General features: G+C 40.6%; 1 protein-coding gene across 2 annotated transcripts in view; it reads left to right on the top strand.

Moving 5' to 3' along the window:
• Positions 1 to 20,960, top strand: part of PKP2 (plakophilin 2) — a 105,561-nt gene that overhangs the window by 66,967 nt on the left and 17,634 nt on the right. For both annotated transcript variants that reach the window (XM_024257391.3, XM_063712111.1), the window contains exons 7-9: positions 5,480 to 5,597; positions 7,023 to 7,187; positions 8,128 to 8,301. In XM_024257391.3, the coding sequence (XP_024113159.1) occupies positions 5,480 to 5,597; positions 7,023 to 7,187; positions 8,128 to 8,301 (457 nt within the window). The remainder of the gene's footprint in view (positions 1 to 5,479; positions 5,598 to 7,022; positions 7,188 to 8,127; positions 8,302 to 20,960) is intronic.

Here is a 20,960-nt window from a genome sequence, read left to right as displayed (position 1 = left end):
ATCTCAAAAAAATAAAAAAAAAAAAAAGACTGGTCCCACAGCCACCAGGCCTTGTATACAATACATGCACATAAACTGTGTGTTAGTAAAAAAACCATACCTATTATCAAGTAGCAATAGTCCCATTTAAAAAGCAAAATTTTGGCTGGTCACGGTGGCTCACGTCTGTAATCCCAGCACTTTGGGAGGCCAAGGCAGAAGGATTGCTAGAAACCAGGAGTTTGAAACCAGCCTGGGCAATGCCATGAGACCCTGTCTCTACAAAAAATAAATCCACTGAGCATGGTGACATGCGCCTGTAGTCCCAGCTACTCAGGAGGCTGAGGTGGGAAGATCCCTTGAGCCTAGGAGGTTAAGGCTGCAGTGAGCTGTGATTGTGCCACCACACTCCAGCCTGGGCAACAGAGTGAGACTCTGTCTCAAAAAAAAAATAAGAAACAAAAAAAAATAAAAAAAGAAATTTCTGGGCCAGGCACAGTGGCTTACACCTGTAATCCCAGCACTTTGGGGGCCAGGTGGGAGGATCACATGAGGCCAAGAGTTCAAGACCAGCCTGGGCAACACAGATTCTGTCTGTACAAAAAATAAATTAGCTGGGCTTGGCGGTGCATGCCTATAGTCGCATCTACTCAGATGGCTGAGATAGGTGCACCGCTTGAGCCTGGAAGGTTGAGGCTGCAGTGAGGCATGATCGTGCCACTGCACTATAGCCTGGACAATAGAGTAAGACTATCTCAAAAAAACAAAACAAAAAAAATTTCTGCCTCCTAAAGTTATTTATTTTGTCTGGTGGTGAAGTGTCTTGAAAAGATGCACTCAGACGTTATTGTTGCCGGCCATTCTCATATCCTGGAAACTAACTGTAGCCTTTTACTTTAACCATCTCCTTCAGCTCATTGTTTCCCCAGACCAGCTGACCACACACTGTACACTGAGCTTGGATGTTCTGTGTTGTAACAAACTTCCTTTCAGCGCTCGTCAATTAAGCGTATTTGACAGCACCCCTGCACATAAGCCACAGACAAACTACTTTATATCCTACCTTATATGGAAGAGCCTGTAACAATCCTGTTAGAGCAGTTAATTCTGATTTTAAATGAGAAACACAGGTCAGAATTTCCCAGAATGAAATTCTCCTAATTTCAGGAATTTTGTGAAAATTACAGATCATGCTATTTATAAGTTGCCTACCATAATGTCTAGTGCAAACACTAAATTGCAGCTGTTTTTTTCCATTTGTCACTGTCCATTCTTCGGTTTACCATATGAATCTAAGATTTAGTCACACTGTCATTAATCTCAACCATTAACATACCATTCTTTCTTTTAATTCTATCACGGTCCAGGGTGTTGTGTTTTCTTTTCTCTTTTTCATTGTGACACTCAGGAATGTGTGAGATAAGAGGTCCTAGAGGGAGTGAAAAGTCACAGATTTGCTTTCTGATAAAACACCTGAATCCTCCTAAATATGTGAAGCTCTGTGACCATTTCAGAGACACACAGAGGTTCAGATTCTATTTCTTCCCCCATTACAAGTCATATTGCTGGAGAGATTCTTCCCGATATCAAGCACTGGCCACAAGTCAAACTGGTGTCTTCCCATTTGGGACCAGTGGAGGTGAAGAACTCCAAATAATTCCTGCCTTTATGTGAAGAGTAGTTTGTCTCCTTCCTCACTCTACCTCTCCTAAGGCCCTAGCCCCTTGCCTTCAACCCCTAAGGACCTGTTTTTAAATTTCAGTATATAACAGTATACAGTTTTAGTTTTCTTAAAGGTATGCAGATATTTACTCAGACTTAGGCTTGATTATACCAGGGGAAATAAACCCATCGTTTAATCAAATGCAAACAACAGGCACTAAATTACACATTTTTAATATATTCTATTGGTAACTTTAATAAGCACTATTTATTGAGTAACTACCATGTTTGTATGCTCATTCTCTTTTAATTTTCAATAAGTTAATTGTTTCAGTATATTTCACTTACAGTTTTGAGATATTTTTCTATTGAGCCACCATTGGGTAATGTATGGGAAACTAATCAATAAATAGTTCTTATGATTCAAGAGATATGTTATAAAAAAGATGAATTCTGCCTAAGGGTATCCATGTTAATTTTCTGATTCCCACAAGCTTAAGTACTAGCTGTTAAAAAAAAATATTTTAAGATGGATGTATCATTTTCTATAGTTATTGGTTATTTTTGGAGTGGTGCAATAACAAATTACTTTCTGTCTAATGACTTCTATTCATGGATGCAGTGGTATAAAATAATCTGCCCTTATCATTCATATTTCTGTGTAGTTGAGTAAGGTGGGAACTATTTTTGATATGCAGGAGCAAATACTAAAGCAATGGGGTTCCATGCACTTTCTGTCAGCAAAAGTATCAACTGCCAGAAACCCCTGATAAGTCCCATTTCAAGCAAGTAGAGTCTGGATAATACCAAACAGCAAGACAACAGTTAGTACTTGTGAACTGGCAGTACTGCCAACTTGACTTACCATTCTAACCCGAAATAAACACCCTGGGGTTAAACAAAGCTAAGTCATCCATCTGCAAGGTATGTAGTGGGCTTAGCCAGGAAGAAAGACCCTTTGATTTGTCAAAGCAATTTTAAACTACTGCCATTTATCCTGGCCAGAGGTTGAAAAGGCCAAAGGGAAGCTTTTAAACATTTGATAACATCACGTAGTTGGGGACATATGGTATTTGCAGACTGAATGAATGCTAGATGGGATTTGCTCTGTTCTGGGCCACCCTGGGTGCAGAATAAAGAACAGCCCTCTTTTCCTGACTTTACCACTAATTTGCTGTCACCAGGAAAAGTAACGGAAACTCTTTTGGCTTCTAGTTTTTCATGTATAAAATAAGGAGACTGGAAAAGATGCTTTTTCAGTTTCTTTTTCAAGCTTCTGAAGCCCCATGATTCTTAGAGGGCTCACAAAGTAGATAGAGGATCTTGGTTGAAATGATCATTCTTTGAAAAAAGCTAAGTAAAAAATTGTTTTATTTCCAGCTTATGAACCCATTCATTTTTTTTTAAATGAACAAACTGTCCGAGTTTTTCAGGTACAGTAAAAATTAATAAGGAAGTAGAAGGGTCAAATGAGAATCAGTTACAGAAGAGATTTTGTTAAAAAATTCACTGTATCAATTCAGCAACCATTAAATTGTTAGTATATTCTTAGTTTTAGGTATGTTATCTCCTCAACTGTCAGGTTGAATCATGAAATTGCCATTTTTGAGGGTTAAAACAGTCTGCTGTGATCTCCGTGAAAGCAAGGTATAATATTGTGCATCTTCCTCTCATTCCCTTTAGTTTTTTTTTTCTTTGAGACGGTGTCTAGCTTTGTCGCCCAGGCTGGAGTGCAGTGGCGCGATCTCGGCTCACTGCAAGCTCCACCTCCCGAGTTCACGCCATTCTCCTGCCTCAGCCTCCCGAGTAGCTGGGACTACAGGTGTCCACCACCAAGCCTGGCTAATTTTGTTTGGTATTTTTAGTAGAGACGGGGTTTCACCATGTTAGCCAGACGGTTTCGATCTCCTGACCTCGTGATCCGCCCGCCTCGACCTCCCAAAGTTCTGGGATTACAGGCGTAAGCCACCACACCCAGCCACCTTTAGTTCTTGATATAATGCTTAGGCACCTTTGTTTCTTTGACAAACATGCACTGAAAGCAGTATTTTAAGGCAGAAGGTCTTTTGGAAATCACTTATATTATATTACTTTATTTTGTTAATTTTTTAGACAGGGTCTTGCTCTGTCACCCAGGCTGGAGTGTAGTAATACAATCTCGGCTCACTGCAGCCTCAACCTCCAGGCTCAAGCAATCTTCTTCCTCAGTCTCCCAGGTAGCTGGGTCTACAGGCACATGCCACCATGCCTAGCTAATTTTTTGTATTTTTTCGTAGAGACAGGGTTTAGCCATGTTGCCCAGGCTGGTCTTAAACTCCTGGGCTCAGGCAGTCCTCCTGCCTTGGCCTCCCAGAATGCTGGGATTACAGGCATGAGCCACAGCTTCTGGCCTATATTATTTTAAAGATGAAGAAAATAAGGCTCAAAAATGTCTCAAAGTTGCAGTTCTTTTTGATGTTCAGAATGACACTAACACATTATAAAGAAAAAGTCCCGAACATATTTTGGATATTCTACCTACCAGTAAAAGAAACTGATCTGGGCCAGGCGTGGTAGCTCATGCCTGTAATCCCAGCACTTTGGGAGGCCGAGGCGGGCGGTTCACAAGGTCAAGAGATAGAGACCATCCTGGCCAACCAACATGGTGAAACCCCATCTCTACTAAAAATACAAAAATTAGCTGGGCGTAGTGACGCACATCTGTAGTCCCAGCTGCTCGGGAGGCTGAGGCAGGAGAATCGCTTGAACCCAGGAGGCGGAGGTTGCAGTGAGCCGAGATCACGCCACTGCACTCCAGCCCTGGTGACAGAGTGAGACTCCGTCTCAAAAAAAAAGAAACTGATCTGATACATTTTATAGGGACAGTTCTTAGCAATTAAAGTTGGGAATAGAGGTGATTCTCAAGTTCTTAAAACCTGAAGGCCCTATTTTTTGTCATTCTTGTTGACTAAGGTATTGACATTTTTGGAAAAAAAAATATTTTTAAGTAGTTAATGCTAGTAAGAAAAACTTAATCTAAGGGAAGGTAGTAACAATAATACCAGACTATAAACATGATCTGAATCTGCACTGTAATCCCCAAATGCATTACTTTCCTGTATTTGATAAGTTTCATTTCTCTTTCAGTAAATAACTTCCAATTATAGGTTTAGTTACTGTTTATAGAAAGGTGTCATGACTTAGCAATATTAGAAATAGACTAAGTGTAAAGATGTTTATAGATCATACTTTTGACTGAAGCCTTACACACTGCAAGCTCTTTCATGTTTTCTGTAACATCTCTCTGCCTTTTAATGATAAAATCGCATTTTAGAGCATCTGATTTAATATTTGTCAATAACAGTTTATACTGAAACTTAGAAAACCACAAAGAATGTAGTCCAACACACTGTCTTTACAAGTGAGGAAACTGAGGCCCAGAGCAACTTTAAGTTACTTAGAGTTAAAACGTGGGGCAAATTGGGACTTGGCATCCAGTATATTATAATGTCTAATGTGCCATTTGCTCTTGTTCTAGTTGCAAAAACATTTGCCTCATATCCACACTCAAAATGGAGTGAAGATTAAGTAAATAATGTTTTGATCATGGTACCTGGAGTGAAGTAGAAGACTTATGACACGATTATGTGTTGTTTGGAAATATTTAGAAAGTGTGTTCATAGTTGATCCATTAGGCAGTCAATGATTTGTTGACTGGGCAAGTCTGTCACACTTTTACAAATTTGCCAGTTTCCAAACACCTGGAAGAAGCATCAAGTAAAACGTCAAAACAAAGACCTGTTGGATACACAGCCTAGACTTACTTTTTTTGTTTTTTGTTTTTTGTTTTTTCTGATAGAAACATGAGTTCTGCTGGCCCTGATGGGAGAAAAGCGATGAGAAGATGTGAAGGACTCATTGACTCACTGGTCCATTATGTCAGAGGAACCATTGCAGATTACCAGCCAGATGACAAGGTAATTCAAGAGATAAATATCCTGTTTTGTCTTACTAAGATGCTTCAGAATATTCTTAAGATAGCCACTTGGTTTTAGGTTTATTCACTGATTCATTTGCTGAGCCTAAGATTTTCCATACATCCTTAGAAATATTAAAACCTAGGCCAGGCGTGGTGGCTCACACCTGTAATCCCAGCACTTTGGGAGGCTGAGGCAAGCAGATCACAAGGTCAGGAGATCGAGACCATCCTGGCTAACATGGTGAAACCCCATCTCTACTAAAAATACAAAAAATATAGCCAGGCGTGGTGGCGGGCGCCTGTAGTTCCAGCTACTCAGGAGGCTGAGGCAGGAGAATGGCGTGAACCCCGAAGCTTGCAGTGAGCAGAGATTGCGCCACTGCACTCCAGCCTGGGTGACAGAGCAAGACTCTGTCTCAAAAAAAAAAGAAATATTAAAACCTATTGCCTTATTTTTCTATTTTCTAGGCTCCAGTGTCTGTCTGTCTAACCGCACTATGTGGATATTTGAAAGGAGCCCAAATGCTACATGTTCAGCAATGAATTTTAATGTATCTCTTTTTTCATTCCCAAACTTGCTCCTTCTTTTTATAATCCTTTTTTTTTTTTTTTGGAGACAGAGTCTAGCTTCATCACCCAGCCCAGGCTGGAGTGCAGTGGTGTGATCTCGGCTCACTGCCAACCTCTGCCTCCTGGGTTCAAGCAATTCTCCTGCCTCAGCCTCCCAAGTAACTGGGATTACAGGTGTGCGCCACCACGCCCAGCTAACTTTTTTTGTATTTTTAGTAGAGACAGGGTTTTGCCATGTTGGCCAGCCTGGTCTTGAACTCCTGACCTCAGGTGATCCATCATCTCAGCCTCCCAAAGTGCTGGGATTACAGGCGTGAGCCACAGCACCCAGCCTATAATCCTTCTTAATAATCATCACCATCCACCAAAAGAAGATGGAAATCTGAGTAATCGTGTGCTGTCTACCTCTGAAAAGGCTTTCAGTTCTTACACTTCCCTCTAATGCTTCTAATGTTTTCCTACATTGTGCATCTTTCATGCCGATTATTGCAATAGCCTCCTAGTTGGTCCCTATAAACAGTATCCCCTCCTCTTCTCCAACTCAACATGGCTAGTAAGTTACGTATCTAAGCTATACAGTTGTTCTGGACACACTCTTTAGAAAGTAAACTAAAAAGACTCTGCATTGTTTAAGAAATTCAGCCTCTACTTCTTAGCATTGTACTCCTGACTATTCATGATAACCTTAGCTTTTCTAGCCATATTCATTGCATTTCCCCCAGGCAACCCGCAGTTTAAGCACACCCAGTTGCATCTGGTAAACCTTGTAAGAGCTAAAGCCTGTGTCCTGTGATATCACACCAGCAAGGATATCTATATGTATACAATCAATATTCTTGTCCTGTTTTCTCAGGCCACGGAGAATTGTGTGTGCATTCTTCATAACCTCTCCTACCAGCTGGAGGCAGAGCTCCCGGAGAAATATTCCCAGAATATCTATATTCAAAACCGGAATATCCAGACTGACAACAACAAAAGTATTGGATGTTTTGGCAGTCGAAGCAGGAAAGTAAAAGAGGTATTTTGGGAAGTTTTTGAAAGAATGAGAAAGAGAGGGAGAGAATGAGAGAGAGTGTGTGTTTGTGTATACGTGTATGTCTAAGTACTTGGTATATATCGGCACTATTTTAAGTTATTTTAATTCTTACATCAACCTTTTGAGGTGTGTATTATTAATACCGTCATTTACCAGTGAGGAAACAGAGACACAGTAAGATTAATTTTCCCGGAATAATTCGCAAATAAGTGGAAGAGATTGAATACAATCCCAGGCAGTCTGGCTCCAGATTTTCATGGCTACCCATGAACCATATTGCTTTATGCCTTATAGGTTAGGAAATAAGCTTAATGCAGCATAGCTAATTGTATATAAATTGTTTTTATTAAAGTCGACCCTGATATTTGGCCTTGGGTATTCTAAAAACAAACTTTGGACATACTAAAAGCAAACCTCATAGGAAGGAATACATATTTATTTCCATACTGATATGAAAACTAAAAGAATGTAACCTCCCCTCCTTCTCTGAGTATCATGGTATTTGTGGAGACCAGCTGGTAAATTTAGAACCCTGGCGTTATCCTGGACACTTTCACAAGACTCTGAGGGAACAGGCCTGTTTTTCTTATCTACAGGGTGGTTGTGACTAATTTAGCTTTTAGCTCAACAGCAGCCTGAAAACCATTCTAGAATGGCCTATGCTTAATTCTCTGAATTTTCTCTCACTGGGAGAAATATCAAGTTAGGGGTGTGGAGTGTTATTAGGAAGAAATAATCATTATGGGCTAAAAGTTAAGTGATTAGAAATCATATATATTTGCTTTTAAAATTTCTATTTCAAGGGCTTCTTATGCAAATTATGAGCCTTTCTAGACAGTATTTCTGGTCTCCTGGTTTGAGTGTGAAATTATAGCCATCACCTGACATGCATTAATTCTGGATTCCTTTTGTGTGGGGTCAGCAATACCAGGACATGCCGATGCCAGAGGAAAAGAGCAACCCCAAGGGCGTGGAGTGGCTGTGGCACTCCATCGTGATAAGGATGTATCTGTCCTTGATCGCCAAGAGTGTCCGCAACTACACACAGGAAGCATCCTTAGGAGCTCTGCAGAACCTCACGGCCGGAAGTGGACCAGTGAGTATTGGGCCTGATTTCCTACTTTTTAAAATAATGATATTGTAGACATACCTACATTCGATTCAGAGATGAAACAGTGAGGGAAGGGAAAAACGTTTCTTATTTTAGTCAAGACAATTCTCAGAAATTACAGAAGGTTTTGGTCTCAGCTTATGCAAAGTCAAGTCAGGCTGCTATTGGTCAGTACTCTTTCAGTTACAGATCTCAGAATCCTGCCTCAAGCTGGTTTAAGCAAAAAAGAGGAAATTTTTGGCTTATGGCACTGAAAAGTCCAGGGTGGGCCTTCTTTCTGTCATGACTGGACTTAGGTGCACCAGTGATTACAGTTGATTTTCTTCATCTCCGGGCTTGGTTTTCCTCTGCTGGTTTTGTTCTCAAAGGCTCTCTCCATAGGGTAACAAAGACAGCCATGAATTATTTCAGGCTCACGTTTTATCAGCCCAATGTGTCCTCCACAAGAAACAAACTACCATTTTCCCAATAGTGTTGTTAAGCAGTCGGAGAATATGTCTCACGGGCTGGCTTGGGCCTCTTGCCCATTTTCGAACCAGTACCTGTGTCTATGAGGTTGTGATGTTCTAATTGGCCAAGTCTGGATCATATGCCCAGATGTGCACTTCCAGGGGATGGGTTTGATTGGATGAGGGCCACTGCCACTTGTACCACATGGGCTGAAATAGTAAAGGAGTGCTCCCTAATGGAAAATGAGACTGTTACTACCAAAGGAAGGAGGAATAAATGCTGGGAAGGCAAAAACAACAGCAGATGTCTACTGCAGTGTGGAGTTGGAAAGGCCATCTGTGCTTTTGTGTCCCAGAAATTCAACTACAAAATAAAGAGCTGATCCTCTTTCCAGATGCACTTACTTTATACCAGCAAAGTCAAAATAATTAAAATAGTAAAAGCTTATTCCCTTCCCCATGTATTTTATACCCTTCCTATATATTAAGGTATTCTATAAGTATTTAATGATTTAAACTAAGCTTGTGTTCTTTGCCTTGGTCATGAAACGATCAGAATAAACTCCCCCCAAATAGCTCATTGTCTGTCTAGTCTCCAATTATCTCTATAGAGAAAAGTACTATTGTAAGTAGTGAAAAATATTTATGTTTTCCTTGAGAAACCATATTTATTCTTTAATATGTGTGTTTACACAGAAGCTCGTTCTCTGTTTGAATAAAATTTTGAAATGCTAAAACCAATATTTCTCTTACCTTAGCATTGTGGTTAAGAATGCAACCAAACTTTCATCTGTTTGGCTTTCTGCAAAATGTACATTGAGAAAGAAACTGGAAACTACCAAGGAGCCCTTAATGACACAGGGACGCTAATGAATCACGTTATTTCCCATTTTCCTATGCTAGGTTTCCCAAAACCATTTCTCTTACTTTGCTAAACTATAGAAGCCCTCTTATTAATTCTCAGCTAGCATAAAAGAAAATTAAATGGGGGTGTGTGTGTGTGTGCGTGTGTGTGTGTGTGTGTGTGCGTGTGTGTGTGTGTGTAAGCTTGCTGTGGTCTGAGTCTAGTTCAATATAAGCTAACCCTTTAAGCTTGGATTTTAGCCTCTTCCATTCCAAGAGCCTCCCACAGAATCCAGACCAGGGGTGCTTTCATTTTTCTGAGGATACAGGGATATTTATGCCACTTAATCTCTGAATATTGGTGTCTTACGTAGTTCCTAAGTTCCTACATTCATTTGCTGAACAAACGTTCTTTTGAGCATATTACATAACAGACACTAGCAGTTATGGTGTAGGTTACACAGCAGTAAATAAGACAAATCCATGTGTTGAGTAACAGTGTTACTGGGATGAAAAACAGAAATTTAAAGTACTAGGAAAAATTTAAGGTACCAGGTCCATAAAGGGCCCAAGTCATACCTAAGGGGCCTAATAGGCCATCCCTAAAGGGAAGCTTACACTAAACTGATACTGATTCATACCCAAGGTTGTTAGAATTGGACTTGATTGGAGATTTATAAGAGAAAATCATTAGCAGCATGGGACAAATATGAGGCCCCTTTATTTTATTTTATTTTATTTTATTTTATTTATTTATTTATTTATTTTGAGATGGAATCTCACTCTGTTGCCCAGGCTGGAGTCCAGTGGCACGATCTTGGCTCACTGCAACCTCTACCTCCTGGATTCAAGCAATTCTCTTGCCTCAGCCACCCGAGTAGCTGGGATTACAGGTGCCCGCCACCACGCCCAGCTAATTTTTGTATTTTTAGTAGAGATGAGGTTTCACCATGTTGGCCAGGCTGGTCTCAAACTCCTGATCTCACGTGATCCACCAGCCTCAGCCTCCCAAAGTGCTGGGATTACAGGTGTGAGCCACTGCACTCAGCCTCCCTTTATTCTTTTAAGTTACGGGATGCTTTTTAAAATTTTGACATATGTGGTTTTTTTAATAATTACTTTTCCTACTTTTCTATGCTCACATGCTGTGATAAAGATCTCTGGCTTTATAATTTCAAACAAGGAATCATTGAATAGGAAAACATGAAAATTAGGTCATACACATAGTACCAGAAAATATCAAGTCCATTGGCCATGTGATCATAACTGAGATAGCACTGAACAATTAATGACCGTGCACCTTACGTGGCAAAGAACCCAAGCTGAAATAAATGGCTTCCTAAAAGACAGAGTATATAATTTACATACAGAATTACAACAGTAATTTCTAGTTAGTAAAAGTATGTTTAAGCTTTATTCGTTCAGATATAATGGTCACTCTAGTAGCAAAAGGATGGAATAATAAAATTTACTTATTTAGCAAGCTCTTTAAATATAATATAAATTAAAAGATTAAACATTGTGTAGTAAAAGTTAAAAGTCATTGAAATAAAGTTTTGGTTTTTTTGGGGTTTTTTTTGTTTTTGAGACAGAGTCTCATTCTGTTGCCCAGGCTGGAGTGCAGTGGTGCAATCTCAGCTCACTGCAACCTCTGTCTCCTGGGTTCAAGTAGTTCTCGTGCCTCAGCCTCTCGAGTAGTTGGGATTACAGGCGTGTGCCACCACTCCCAACTAATTTCTGTATTTATAGTAGAGATGGGTTTCACCATGTCAGCCAGGCTGGTCTCGAACTCCTGACTTTAAGTGATCTGCCGACTTCAGTCTCCCCAAGTGCTGGGGACAGGCATGAGCCACTGCACCCAGCCTGAAATAAACAGTTTTAAAAGCCCTTTATTTAATATCGATCGGAAAAAAATGAAACATATTCCCTCAGCGGCCCCCAGCGTTTTTGGCACCAGGGACTGGTTTCATGGAAGACAGTTTTTTCACAGACTAGGCTGGGGAGAGATAGTTTCAGGATGAAACTGTTCCACCTTAGATCAATTAGATTCTTATAAGGAACACACAGCCTAGATCCCTCACATGTGCGGTTCACAATAGGGTTCGTGCCCCTGTGAGAATCTAATGTCACTGCGGATCTGACAGGAAGTGAAGCTCAAACACTAACAATACTCGCTCACTGCTCACTTTCTGCTGTGCGGCGGGTTCCTAACAGTCCACAGACTGGTACTGTGACCTGGGGGTTGGGATCTTACCCACTACCGCATACCTTACCCAAAAATAAATACCAACAGGAATGAAACCTAAATATGAAAGGTAAAATAATAAAGATGCTAAACAATTACATGGAAGAATATCTTCATGACCTGGAATAGGGAAAGACTTCATTAAAATGGACACAAAAAGGACTAGCCTTAAAGTAAATATTTGATAAATTGACTAAATTAATAACTTATGCTATCAAAAGACATGTTAAGACATTAAAAAGGCAAACCACAGAATGGGAAAAGATTTTTGCAACATATGTAAGTAACAAACGTGGGTATCCAGAAAATATAAAGAGTTGAGGTAACAATACATAAACAAGACATGGACAGCCCAATAGAAAAATAAATGTACAAGAGACTTAATAGACACTTGATGAAAGATAACATTGAAATAGCCAACAGTTATACATTCTTTCCCGTGGCCAATGTCCAGAATGGTGTTTTGCAGGTTTTCATCTAGGAGTCTTACATTTTGAGGTCTTAATTAAATCTTAAATCCATCTTGAATTAATTTTTATATATAGTGAAAGGTAGAGGTTCAGTTTTGTTCTTCTGCATGTGACTAGCCAGTTATCCCAGCACCATTTATTGAATAGGGAGTCCTTTCCCCATTGCTTATTTTTGTCAACTTTGTCAAAGACCAGATGGCTGTAGGTGTGGAGCTTCATTGCTGGGTTGTCTATTCTGGGACCTAATTAAGCTAAAGAGCTTCTGCACAGCAAAATAAACTATCAACAGAGTAAACAGACAACCTACAGAATGGGAGAAAATGTTCACAAAGTATGTATCTGGTAAAGTTTTAAATCCAGAATCTGTAAGGAACTTAAAAAATTTAGCAAGCAAAAACTAAATAACCCCATATAAAAAGGGAGCAAAAGACATGAACAGACATTTCTCAAAAAAAGATATTACCAGTGGCCAACAAACATGAAAAAATGCTCATCATCACTAATCCTCATTAATCATCAAATCAAAACTACAGTGAGATGCCATCTCATACCACTTAGAATGGCTATTATTAAAAAGTCAAAAAACAACAGATGCTGGTGAGGCTTAGGAGAAAAGGGAACACTTACATACTATTGGTGGGAATATAAATTAGTTCAGCCACTGTGGAAGGCAGTTTGGAGGTTTCTCAGAGAACTTAAAACAGAGCTACCATTCCACCCAGCAATCCCATTACTGAGTAGATATCCAAAGGAAAATAAATTATTCTACCAAAAAGACACGTGCACTCATATGTTCATCACCATGCTATTCACAATAGCAAAGTCGTGGAATCCACCTGGGTGCCCATCCATGGTGGATTGGATAAAGAAAATGTGGTACATATGCACCCTGCAATGATATGCAGCCATAAAAAAGAGTAAAATCATGTCCTTTGCAGCAACATGAATGCATCTGGAAGCCGTTATCCTAAGTGAATTAATGCAGGTACAGAAAAACAAATACCACATATTCTAACTTATACGTGGGAGTTAAACATTGATTACTCATGGACATAAAGATGGCAACAATAGACACTGGGGACTACAAGAAGAGGGAGTGAAGGAGGGGGAAAGGGATGAGAAACTAACTCTTGAGTACTATGCTCACTACCTGGGTGACGGGATTATTCATATCACAGACCTTAGCATCACACGGTATACCCATGTCACAAACCTGCACATCTACCCTCTGAATCTAAAAGTTGAAATTTTTTTTAAAGGCCAATAAACATTTGAAAACATTTTTCAACCTCGTTAATGATCAAGGCAATATGAATTAGAAGTGTTATTTGCAAACAGTTGACCAGCTAATTAACAGTCATTCTCACGTACTTACAAAAGCTAGAATATAGAATCTCTATTTGGTAGCACTCATTGCTTATTTTCCTTATGGAGCAAATTCTAAAGGTCATCCTACTTCAGGCATTCTCATTTCCCTCAGCGAATCGGAATTAGTGAAATTTTGCCACGCGGTCCCCAAGCTGAGCAAACAGCATTTAAGGAATCAGACCTCATCTACAGTCACATGTTTTCAATGATTGTTCTTACCAATTAACATGAACACATTAATGCTCTTTATTATATCTCAGCGTATATCATTAAATAGTATAGTATGATATATCTATAAAGTGAGATTTTAATTCTGAAGAAATTCTCATGTTTTAAAAGAAAACAAAAATTTTAAGAAATATTTTGTGACTATTTGATTCCTCATCTTGTTTTCAAGTACCTTCTGAGATGATAAATCTTCAGGGAAACTTGATAGCATATTATTTATACAATTCAGGTCAGTAAACATTTGTATAGGACCTATCATGTGCAAGGTACTATACAAGGCACTGAGGTGGAGAAAAGATGGATAAGATACATTCTTTCAAGAGGCTAATGAATGGTCTTGTAGGAGAGATAGGCAGTTTAGGAGAGTTGTAATCTAGAGAATTAGGGAGTAGTGGTAAGGAAGGAAATGAAAGAAAATGTCAGGCTACAGAGGACTGTATGAGCCATACTAAGATGTTTGAACATCATTCGGAAGGCGATGGAGAGTCATGAAAGGGTTTAAATCTGAGGTGTGGAACATAATCAGATTAAATTTTACAAGGGTGATTCTGGTGTAAGGCTTTGAAACCCCCACTGGTGTTTAAGAGACAACAAGTTTACTAGCAACATTGAGTTCCTTGTAGAGATTGGAGGCCATAATTTGCAGATTGGTTCTTCTGCAAATGCATTGTTTGCCCTAGCAATATTTGGTAGACAAGTATAAAATCAGAAAAGAAAAAAGTTAAATGAACCCTATATTGCAGTTTTGATGGGTAAGAGAAAAATAAACCGGACTGACAAGATTGTTGAGAGTATTGGAATTTTTTTTTTTTTTTTTTAAGACAGAGTCTCACTCTGTCGCCCAGGGTGTAGTCCAGTGGCACGATCTCAGCTCACTGCAACCTCTGCCTCCCGGGTTCAAGTGAGTCTCCTACCTCAGCCTCCCAGGTAGCTGAGATTACAGGCGCCCACCACCATGCTCAACTAATTTTTTGTATTTTTAGTAGAGATGGGGTTTCACCATGTTGGCCAGGCTGGTCTCGAACTCCTGACCTCAGGTGATCTGCCTTCCTCAGCCTCCCAAAGTGCTGGGATTACAGTCTTGAGCCATAGTGCCCAGCCTGGAAAGATAATATTTAATGTAATGGTTTGTGCACTGTAGTCTAAATAAGAAATTTAAGACAGGAGAGAATTGATAACTTGAGGTGTAAGGAATGAAGGTTGGGTAAAGGGACTAAAGTTCTTGATGAGGCTGAAGAGAAACATGGTAGGAGGGAGGGAGGGAGAGCAAGGAGAACGGGAAACTATGTTCAGAGCCTGACATTGCTGAGTTTATGTTTTCAGAGGCAACATGTCTCTGAGTGAACACAGGCTCTGTGTGACCATGGAAGTGAGTGGCTGATGTATGGAAGAGATGAAAGTCAGGGACTGTGGGGAAGTCTAGGAACTGTGAGGTAATCATTTTGATGAGGTATATGAATAGGAGGTGGAGAAGGCTGTGAACTGGGCTCCAAAGCCTCCAGCAAATGTTAAGGAAAGAACAATAGGCCTTGTGATAGCAAAGAAAATGCTGTGGGGGGGTGGTAGAGATGGACGGTGGTGACTCAGAAGAGCAGGACTTACGCATTTGAGGGAAAACAGAATAGTGCAGAAGCGCAGCTGGGAAGAGAGAGGAGTACCAAACGTCCCTCCTGGCCCAGGATACAGGAGTGGTGTCCAATAGTCTCCTCCTTGGATGGCTACAGGGGAAGGATTCTTCTCAGAGGAAAGCAAATAGTCTAATAGAATGTTCTGCAAATTAATGAAAGACAAATTTTAATTTGTTTATAATAGAACAAAAATTATAAAATAGTAATTAAATTCCTTTGAGTCATGGACACTTTCAGAGTCTAATAAAAGTTACGTTTTAATAACTAATAGAGTATTGCAATTGTATCTAATAATTACATGTTTTCTTCCTCCTTACTTTTTTTTTTCCCCAAGATGAGGTCTTGCTTTATCACTCAGGCTGGAGTGCGGTGGTGCAATCATGACTCACTGCGGCCTTGACCACCAGGGTTCAAGTGATTCTCTCCCACCTCAGCCTCCCAAGAAGCTAGAACCACAGGCACATACCACAACACCCAGCTAAATTTTTTTATCATTTATAGAGACAAGGTCTCACTTTGTTGCCCAGGCTGGTCTCAAACTCCTGGCCTCAAGCAATCCTCCTGCCTCAGCCTCCCAAAGTGCTGGAATTACAGGCATGAGCCACCAGGCCCAGCTTCTTCCTACTATTTTTAATATTGAAAAAAAGATACTGACTAAATTATAAAAACAATAAGCCATGACAATTATTTGTTTCATTATATATTAAGCAGGTTCAGTTTAAAGTAAGTTGATTAGCATTAAAGTCATATCTGAAGGCCCAAAATGAACTTGAAATGATTCTACTTCTCAATGTTTATACATTTTCTCCCACTGATCTGATAATCCTGTTCCTAAAATCCAGACATCCATATGACAGTTCACAAGGGGTCCTTATGGCTTAGTCCATTTGTTTGGTTGTTTGTTTGGGGGTTTTGTTTTGTTCAGTTTTTTGCTTTGGTTTTGTTTACATTTTTGTTTTATGTTTGTTTGGTCACTATTGGGCCAATACTGACCATTATTTAGATTTATAACCTTCAATCTTGTGATGAATTGGTTTTGAAAACTGCAGGCTACATTTTTTTATTTCTCTAGTAAGCTCCTGGAAGTCAAGATATTTTATATTTTCAAAAATAAAATTCTCACCTTCAGACTGACTGTGCCCACGATAGTTTACAGCTACAACCAGGAATAACAAATGCAAGGACTGCGATCAAGTTAACGTGGATTTGACCGAATATACATCCAAACTTATAAGTGGGTTACAGAAAGTCAATTGGCAAGTCATTTGTATGGAAATAGTGATGAGTTTTCCCATTTAAAAGTTAATAATGGCCAGGCATGGTGGCTCACGCCTGTAATCCCAGCACTTTGGGAGGCCAAGGCAGGTGGATCACTTGAGGTCAGGAGTTCAAGACCAGCCTGGCTAACATGGTGAAACCCCGTCTCTACTAAAAATACAAAAAATTAGCCGGGCATGGTGGTGGGCACCTGTAGTCCCAGCTACTCAGGAGACTGAGGCAGGAGAATCACTTGAACCTGGGAGGTGGAGATTGCAGTGAGCCGAGATCACGCCACTGCACACCAGCCTGGGTGACAGAGCAAGACTCTGTCTCAAAAAAAAAAAAAAAAGAAAAAGAAATGAGTAAATTAATTAGTGTGTGTAAATTGCCAAAACTTGAACAAGAAGAAACAGAAAAGATGACTAATCATCAACCAGTAAATAAACTGAAATAATGAAAGACATCTCCCTTTAAGATTTTTTCTCAGCTCAGTTAGCTTTCTGGGTGAACACAGATTCCATGTCACCGTGGAAGTGAGTGGCAGATATACAGCAATGTAGGTTGAGCATCCCTAATCCAAATTTTCAAAATCTGAAATGCTTCAAAATCCAAAACCTTTTTAGCACCAGCATGACACCATGCGTTGAAAATGTTATACTTGACCTTATGTGACAAGTCACAGTCAAAACACAGGCACACAATACACAGTTTACTCAGCATCCCCAAGCAGAAAAACAAAAACCTCCCAGCTCTCTTCAACTGCCATATATATCTTCTCCACATACACCCAGTTTCCCCCACGCAAGCAAGCACACCCACAAAGGATAGTAAAATGGCATGTGTGCAGGCCAGGCATGCTGATGGCAGGTTTCCCACAATGCCCCACATGGAGCCAAGACCTACATGCATGACTCAACTGTGTTTGCTTGCTTACTCTCTTTGCTCTGTGATGTAAAGATATTGTTGAAAATGACAAAATGGCCTGCAGATACCCCTCAGGGTAACTGATAAAAAGAGGAAGCATTTATGTTTACCCCTAGCACAGAAAGCCAAGCTGTTGGAGAAACTGGACAGGAGTATATGAAACATCCATATATGACCTGAAGAAACAGAAGGATACACCGTTGAAGTTCTATGCCGAAACTGATTCACAGAAGTTAGTGAAGATTAGAAAACTGCATAAAGCCAAACTTGAAGATCTTGATCATGTATTGAAAGTGCAGATCTGTCCACGTCACAGTGAACACATGGCACATAATGGTATGCTGACCATGAAACAAGCAAAGGTCAGTGATGAACTGAAAATTAAAAGGAACTGTGAATAATCAATAGGCTGGTTGCAGAAATTTAAGAAAAGACACAGCATTACATTTTTAAAGATTTGTGATGATAAAGCATCTGCTGATCACAAAGCAGTGAAGAAATTCATTGAGTTTGCCAGAGTCATGGCTAATGAAAATCTGAAGCCAAAACAAGTCTATAATGCTGATGAAACATCATTGTTTTGGCATCATTGCCTCAGAAAGACACTGACTACAGCTGATGAGACAGCACCTACTAGAATTAAGGCTGCTAAGAACAGAATATGCTGGGATGTGCTAATGCATCAGGCATACATAAGTGGGGTGATAGATTAAAAACTTGTGTCCTCACTGTTTTCAAGGAGTGAATTTCTTACCAGTCTGTTATTATGCTAACAAAAAGACATGGAGCACCAGGGTCATCTTTTTTGATTGGTTTCACAAACATTTGGTACCAAGTGGCTCATGCTTGCTGCAGGGAGACTCAACTGGATGATGACTGCAAAGATTTTGTTATTACATGACAACTGTTCTGCTCATCTCCCAGCTGAAATTCTCATTTAAAAAATGTTTATTCTATGTACTTTCCCCCAAATGTGACTTCGTCAATTTAACCATGTGACCAGAGTATCCTTAGATCAATAAAGAGTAGATTAAAAAAACACTTTTCTTGAATAGCATGCTAGCTACCAGCAGTGTGCAGAGGTGTGGGTGTGAGAAAGTGTCCAAAAGGAGTTTAGCCTGAGGATGCTCTATATGCTGTTACCATTGCTTGAAACAGGTGTGCATGACTGGCACAACTCTGGCCTACAACTATGTCCAGTAGTAATGAAGTCACCAGATGGTGACTTTGAAGGATTATATATGTCAAGTGAGAAAAAAAATGATGGCTGAACTTCTTACCTTTGCAAAAAAATAGACCTTCACAGTCCGTCAGTAAGCTGGAAGAAGTGAATACTAAAGAAGTTTCTAACATTGATAACAAGGCTCCACTTGTTCATTCATTGATTAATGGTGAAATGGCCAAAATGATTCTGAATAAGGTAATTGTGGTAATAGTGATATTGTTAACACTGCAGAAAAAGTGCCTGTAGATGACAGGGTGAAATCGTGTGATGGGCTTGTTGAAGAACTAGAGCAGCAGGCATTCATAACAGAACAACTCATGTCTATTTATAAAATCAAAGAGAGACTGCTAAAATAAGAGCCATTGTTGAGATGGGGGCCAAGAGGGCCCATTAGAAGCAGCTGCAGTCCACAGCACAGAGAGGAATGAAAGCATCAAGTGAATTCAGCACCTTCAACTGAAATATCCAGGTTCTCGCATTGGGACTGACTAGATAATTATCCTGACCCAGAGAGAATAAAGAAAAGCAGAGTGGGTCAGTGGCCCACCCAGGAGCCTCATGGAGCCAACAGAACACCCACCCCCAGCAAAGGGAAGCAGTGACTGATTGTGCAACCTGCCCAGGAAACCATGCTTCTCCCACAGATCTTTGCAACTTGTGGATCAGGAGATCCCCTCATGAGCCCATGCTACCAGGGCCTTGGGTCCAATAAACAGAGCTGTGTGGAGTCTCAGCACAGGTACACACAGAGACAAGAGTTTTACATACTCCGGCCCCAGAATTTCCAGCAAGGCAACAGATCCCTTTGTACATTCCCCTAGGAGGGGGGCTGAATCCAGGGAGCCAAGCAGCATTGTTCTGCGGGCCCCACTTCCACAGCACCTCACAAGTTAAGTCCCACTGGCTTGGAATTCCAGCCAGCCAATGGCAACACAATGAGTCTCTGTGTGAAACAGGATGGAGTTCCCTGGGGGAGGAGTGGCTACCATTTCTGTGGTTTGGTCAACTGCACATTCCAGCCTGCCAGCTCCAAAGAGTCTGGGTGGTCCAGATGAGGAAGGGATACCCCCCAACACAGCACAGCTGCTGTGCCAGATTGTGCCCAAACTGCTTTAAAGTGGGACCCTGATCCATTCCTCCTCACTGGGCAGGGCCTCCCTGTGGGGCGCCTTCAATCACTCCAGCCAGGCTTATATGGACAGAGAGCTCTGATCTCTCCCTGGGATGCAGCTCCCAGCAGGAGGGAAGGCCGCCATCTCTGTGGTTCAGTCAACTGAGCTGTTCCAGCTTGCCCACTCTAGAGAGTCTGGGCAGTCCGGATGAGGAAGGGTCCTCCCCAACACAGCACACCTGCTCTACAGCCAGACTGCTTCTTTAAGACACCTCTGAAACGAGCATTTGGGCCAACAGCAGGTCAGTACCCACCCTGGGATGGAGTGTCCAGAGGAAGGAGCAGGCTGCCATCTTTGCTGCTTCACAGCCTTCACTGTTGATACCTCCAAGTACAGGAAAAGCAGAGGGAACTAGGGTCTGGAGCAGACCCCCAACAAACCACAGCAGCCCTATGGTTGCTAACAGTCAGTAGACTGACTGTGAAAAGAAAAAAAAAAAAACAGAAAACAACAACAACAACATTAACAAAAAAGACCCCACAGAAACCCCTTCAGAAGTCAGCAGCCTCGAAGGTCGAAGGTAGATAAGCCCACAAAGAAGAGAAAGAATCAATGCAAAAATGCTGAATACTCAAAAAGACAGAGTGCCTCTTCTCCTCCAGGTGAATGCAACACCTCTCCAGCAAGGCCTCAGAACTGCGATGAGGCTGAGATGGCTGAGTTGACTGAAGTAGGCTTCAGAAGGTGGGAAATAACAAACTTCGCTGAGATAAAGGAGCATGTCGTAACCCAATGCAAAGAAGCTAAGAATCATGATAAAACAATACAGGAGCTGATAACCAGAATAGCCAGTTTAGAGAGGAACATAACTGACTTGATGGAGCTGAAAAAT

Source organism: Pongo abelii, chromosome 10, assembly GCF_028885655.2.
Source record: "Pongo abelii isolate AG06213 chromosome 10, NHGRI_mPonAbe1-v2.0_pri, whole genome shotgun sequence".
Taxonomy (NCBI): domain Eukaryota; kingdom Metazoa; phylum Chordata; class Mammalia; order Primates; family Hominidae; genus Pongo; species Pongo abelii.
This window is presented reverse-complemented; position numbering and strand designations above follow the sequence as displayed.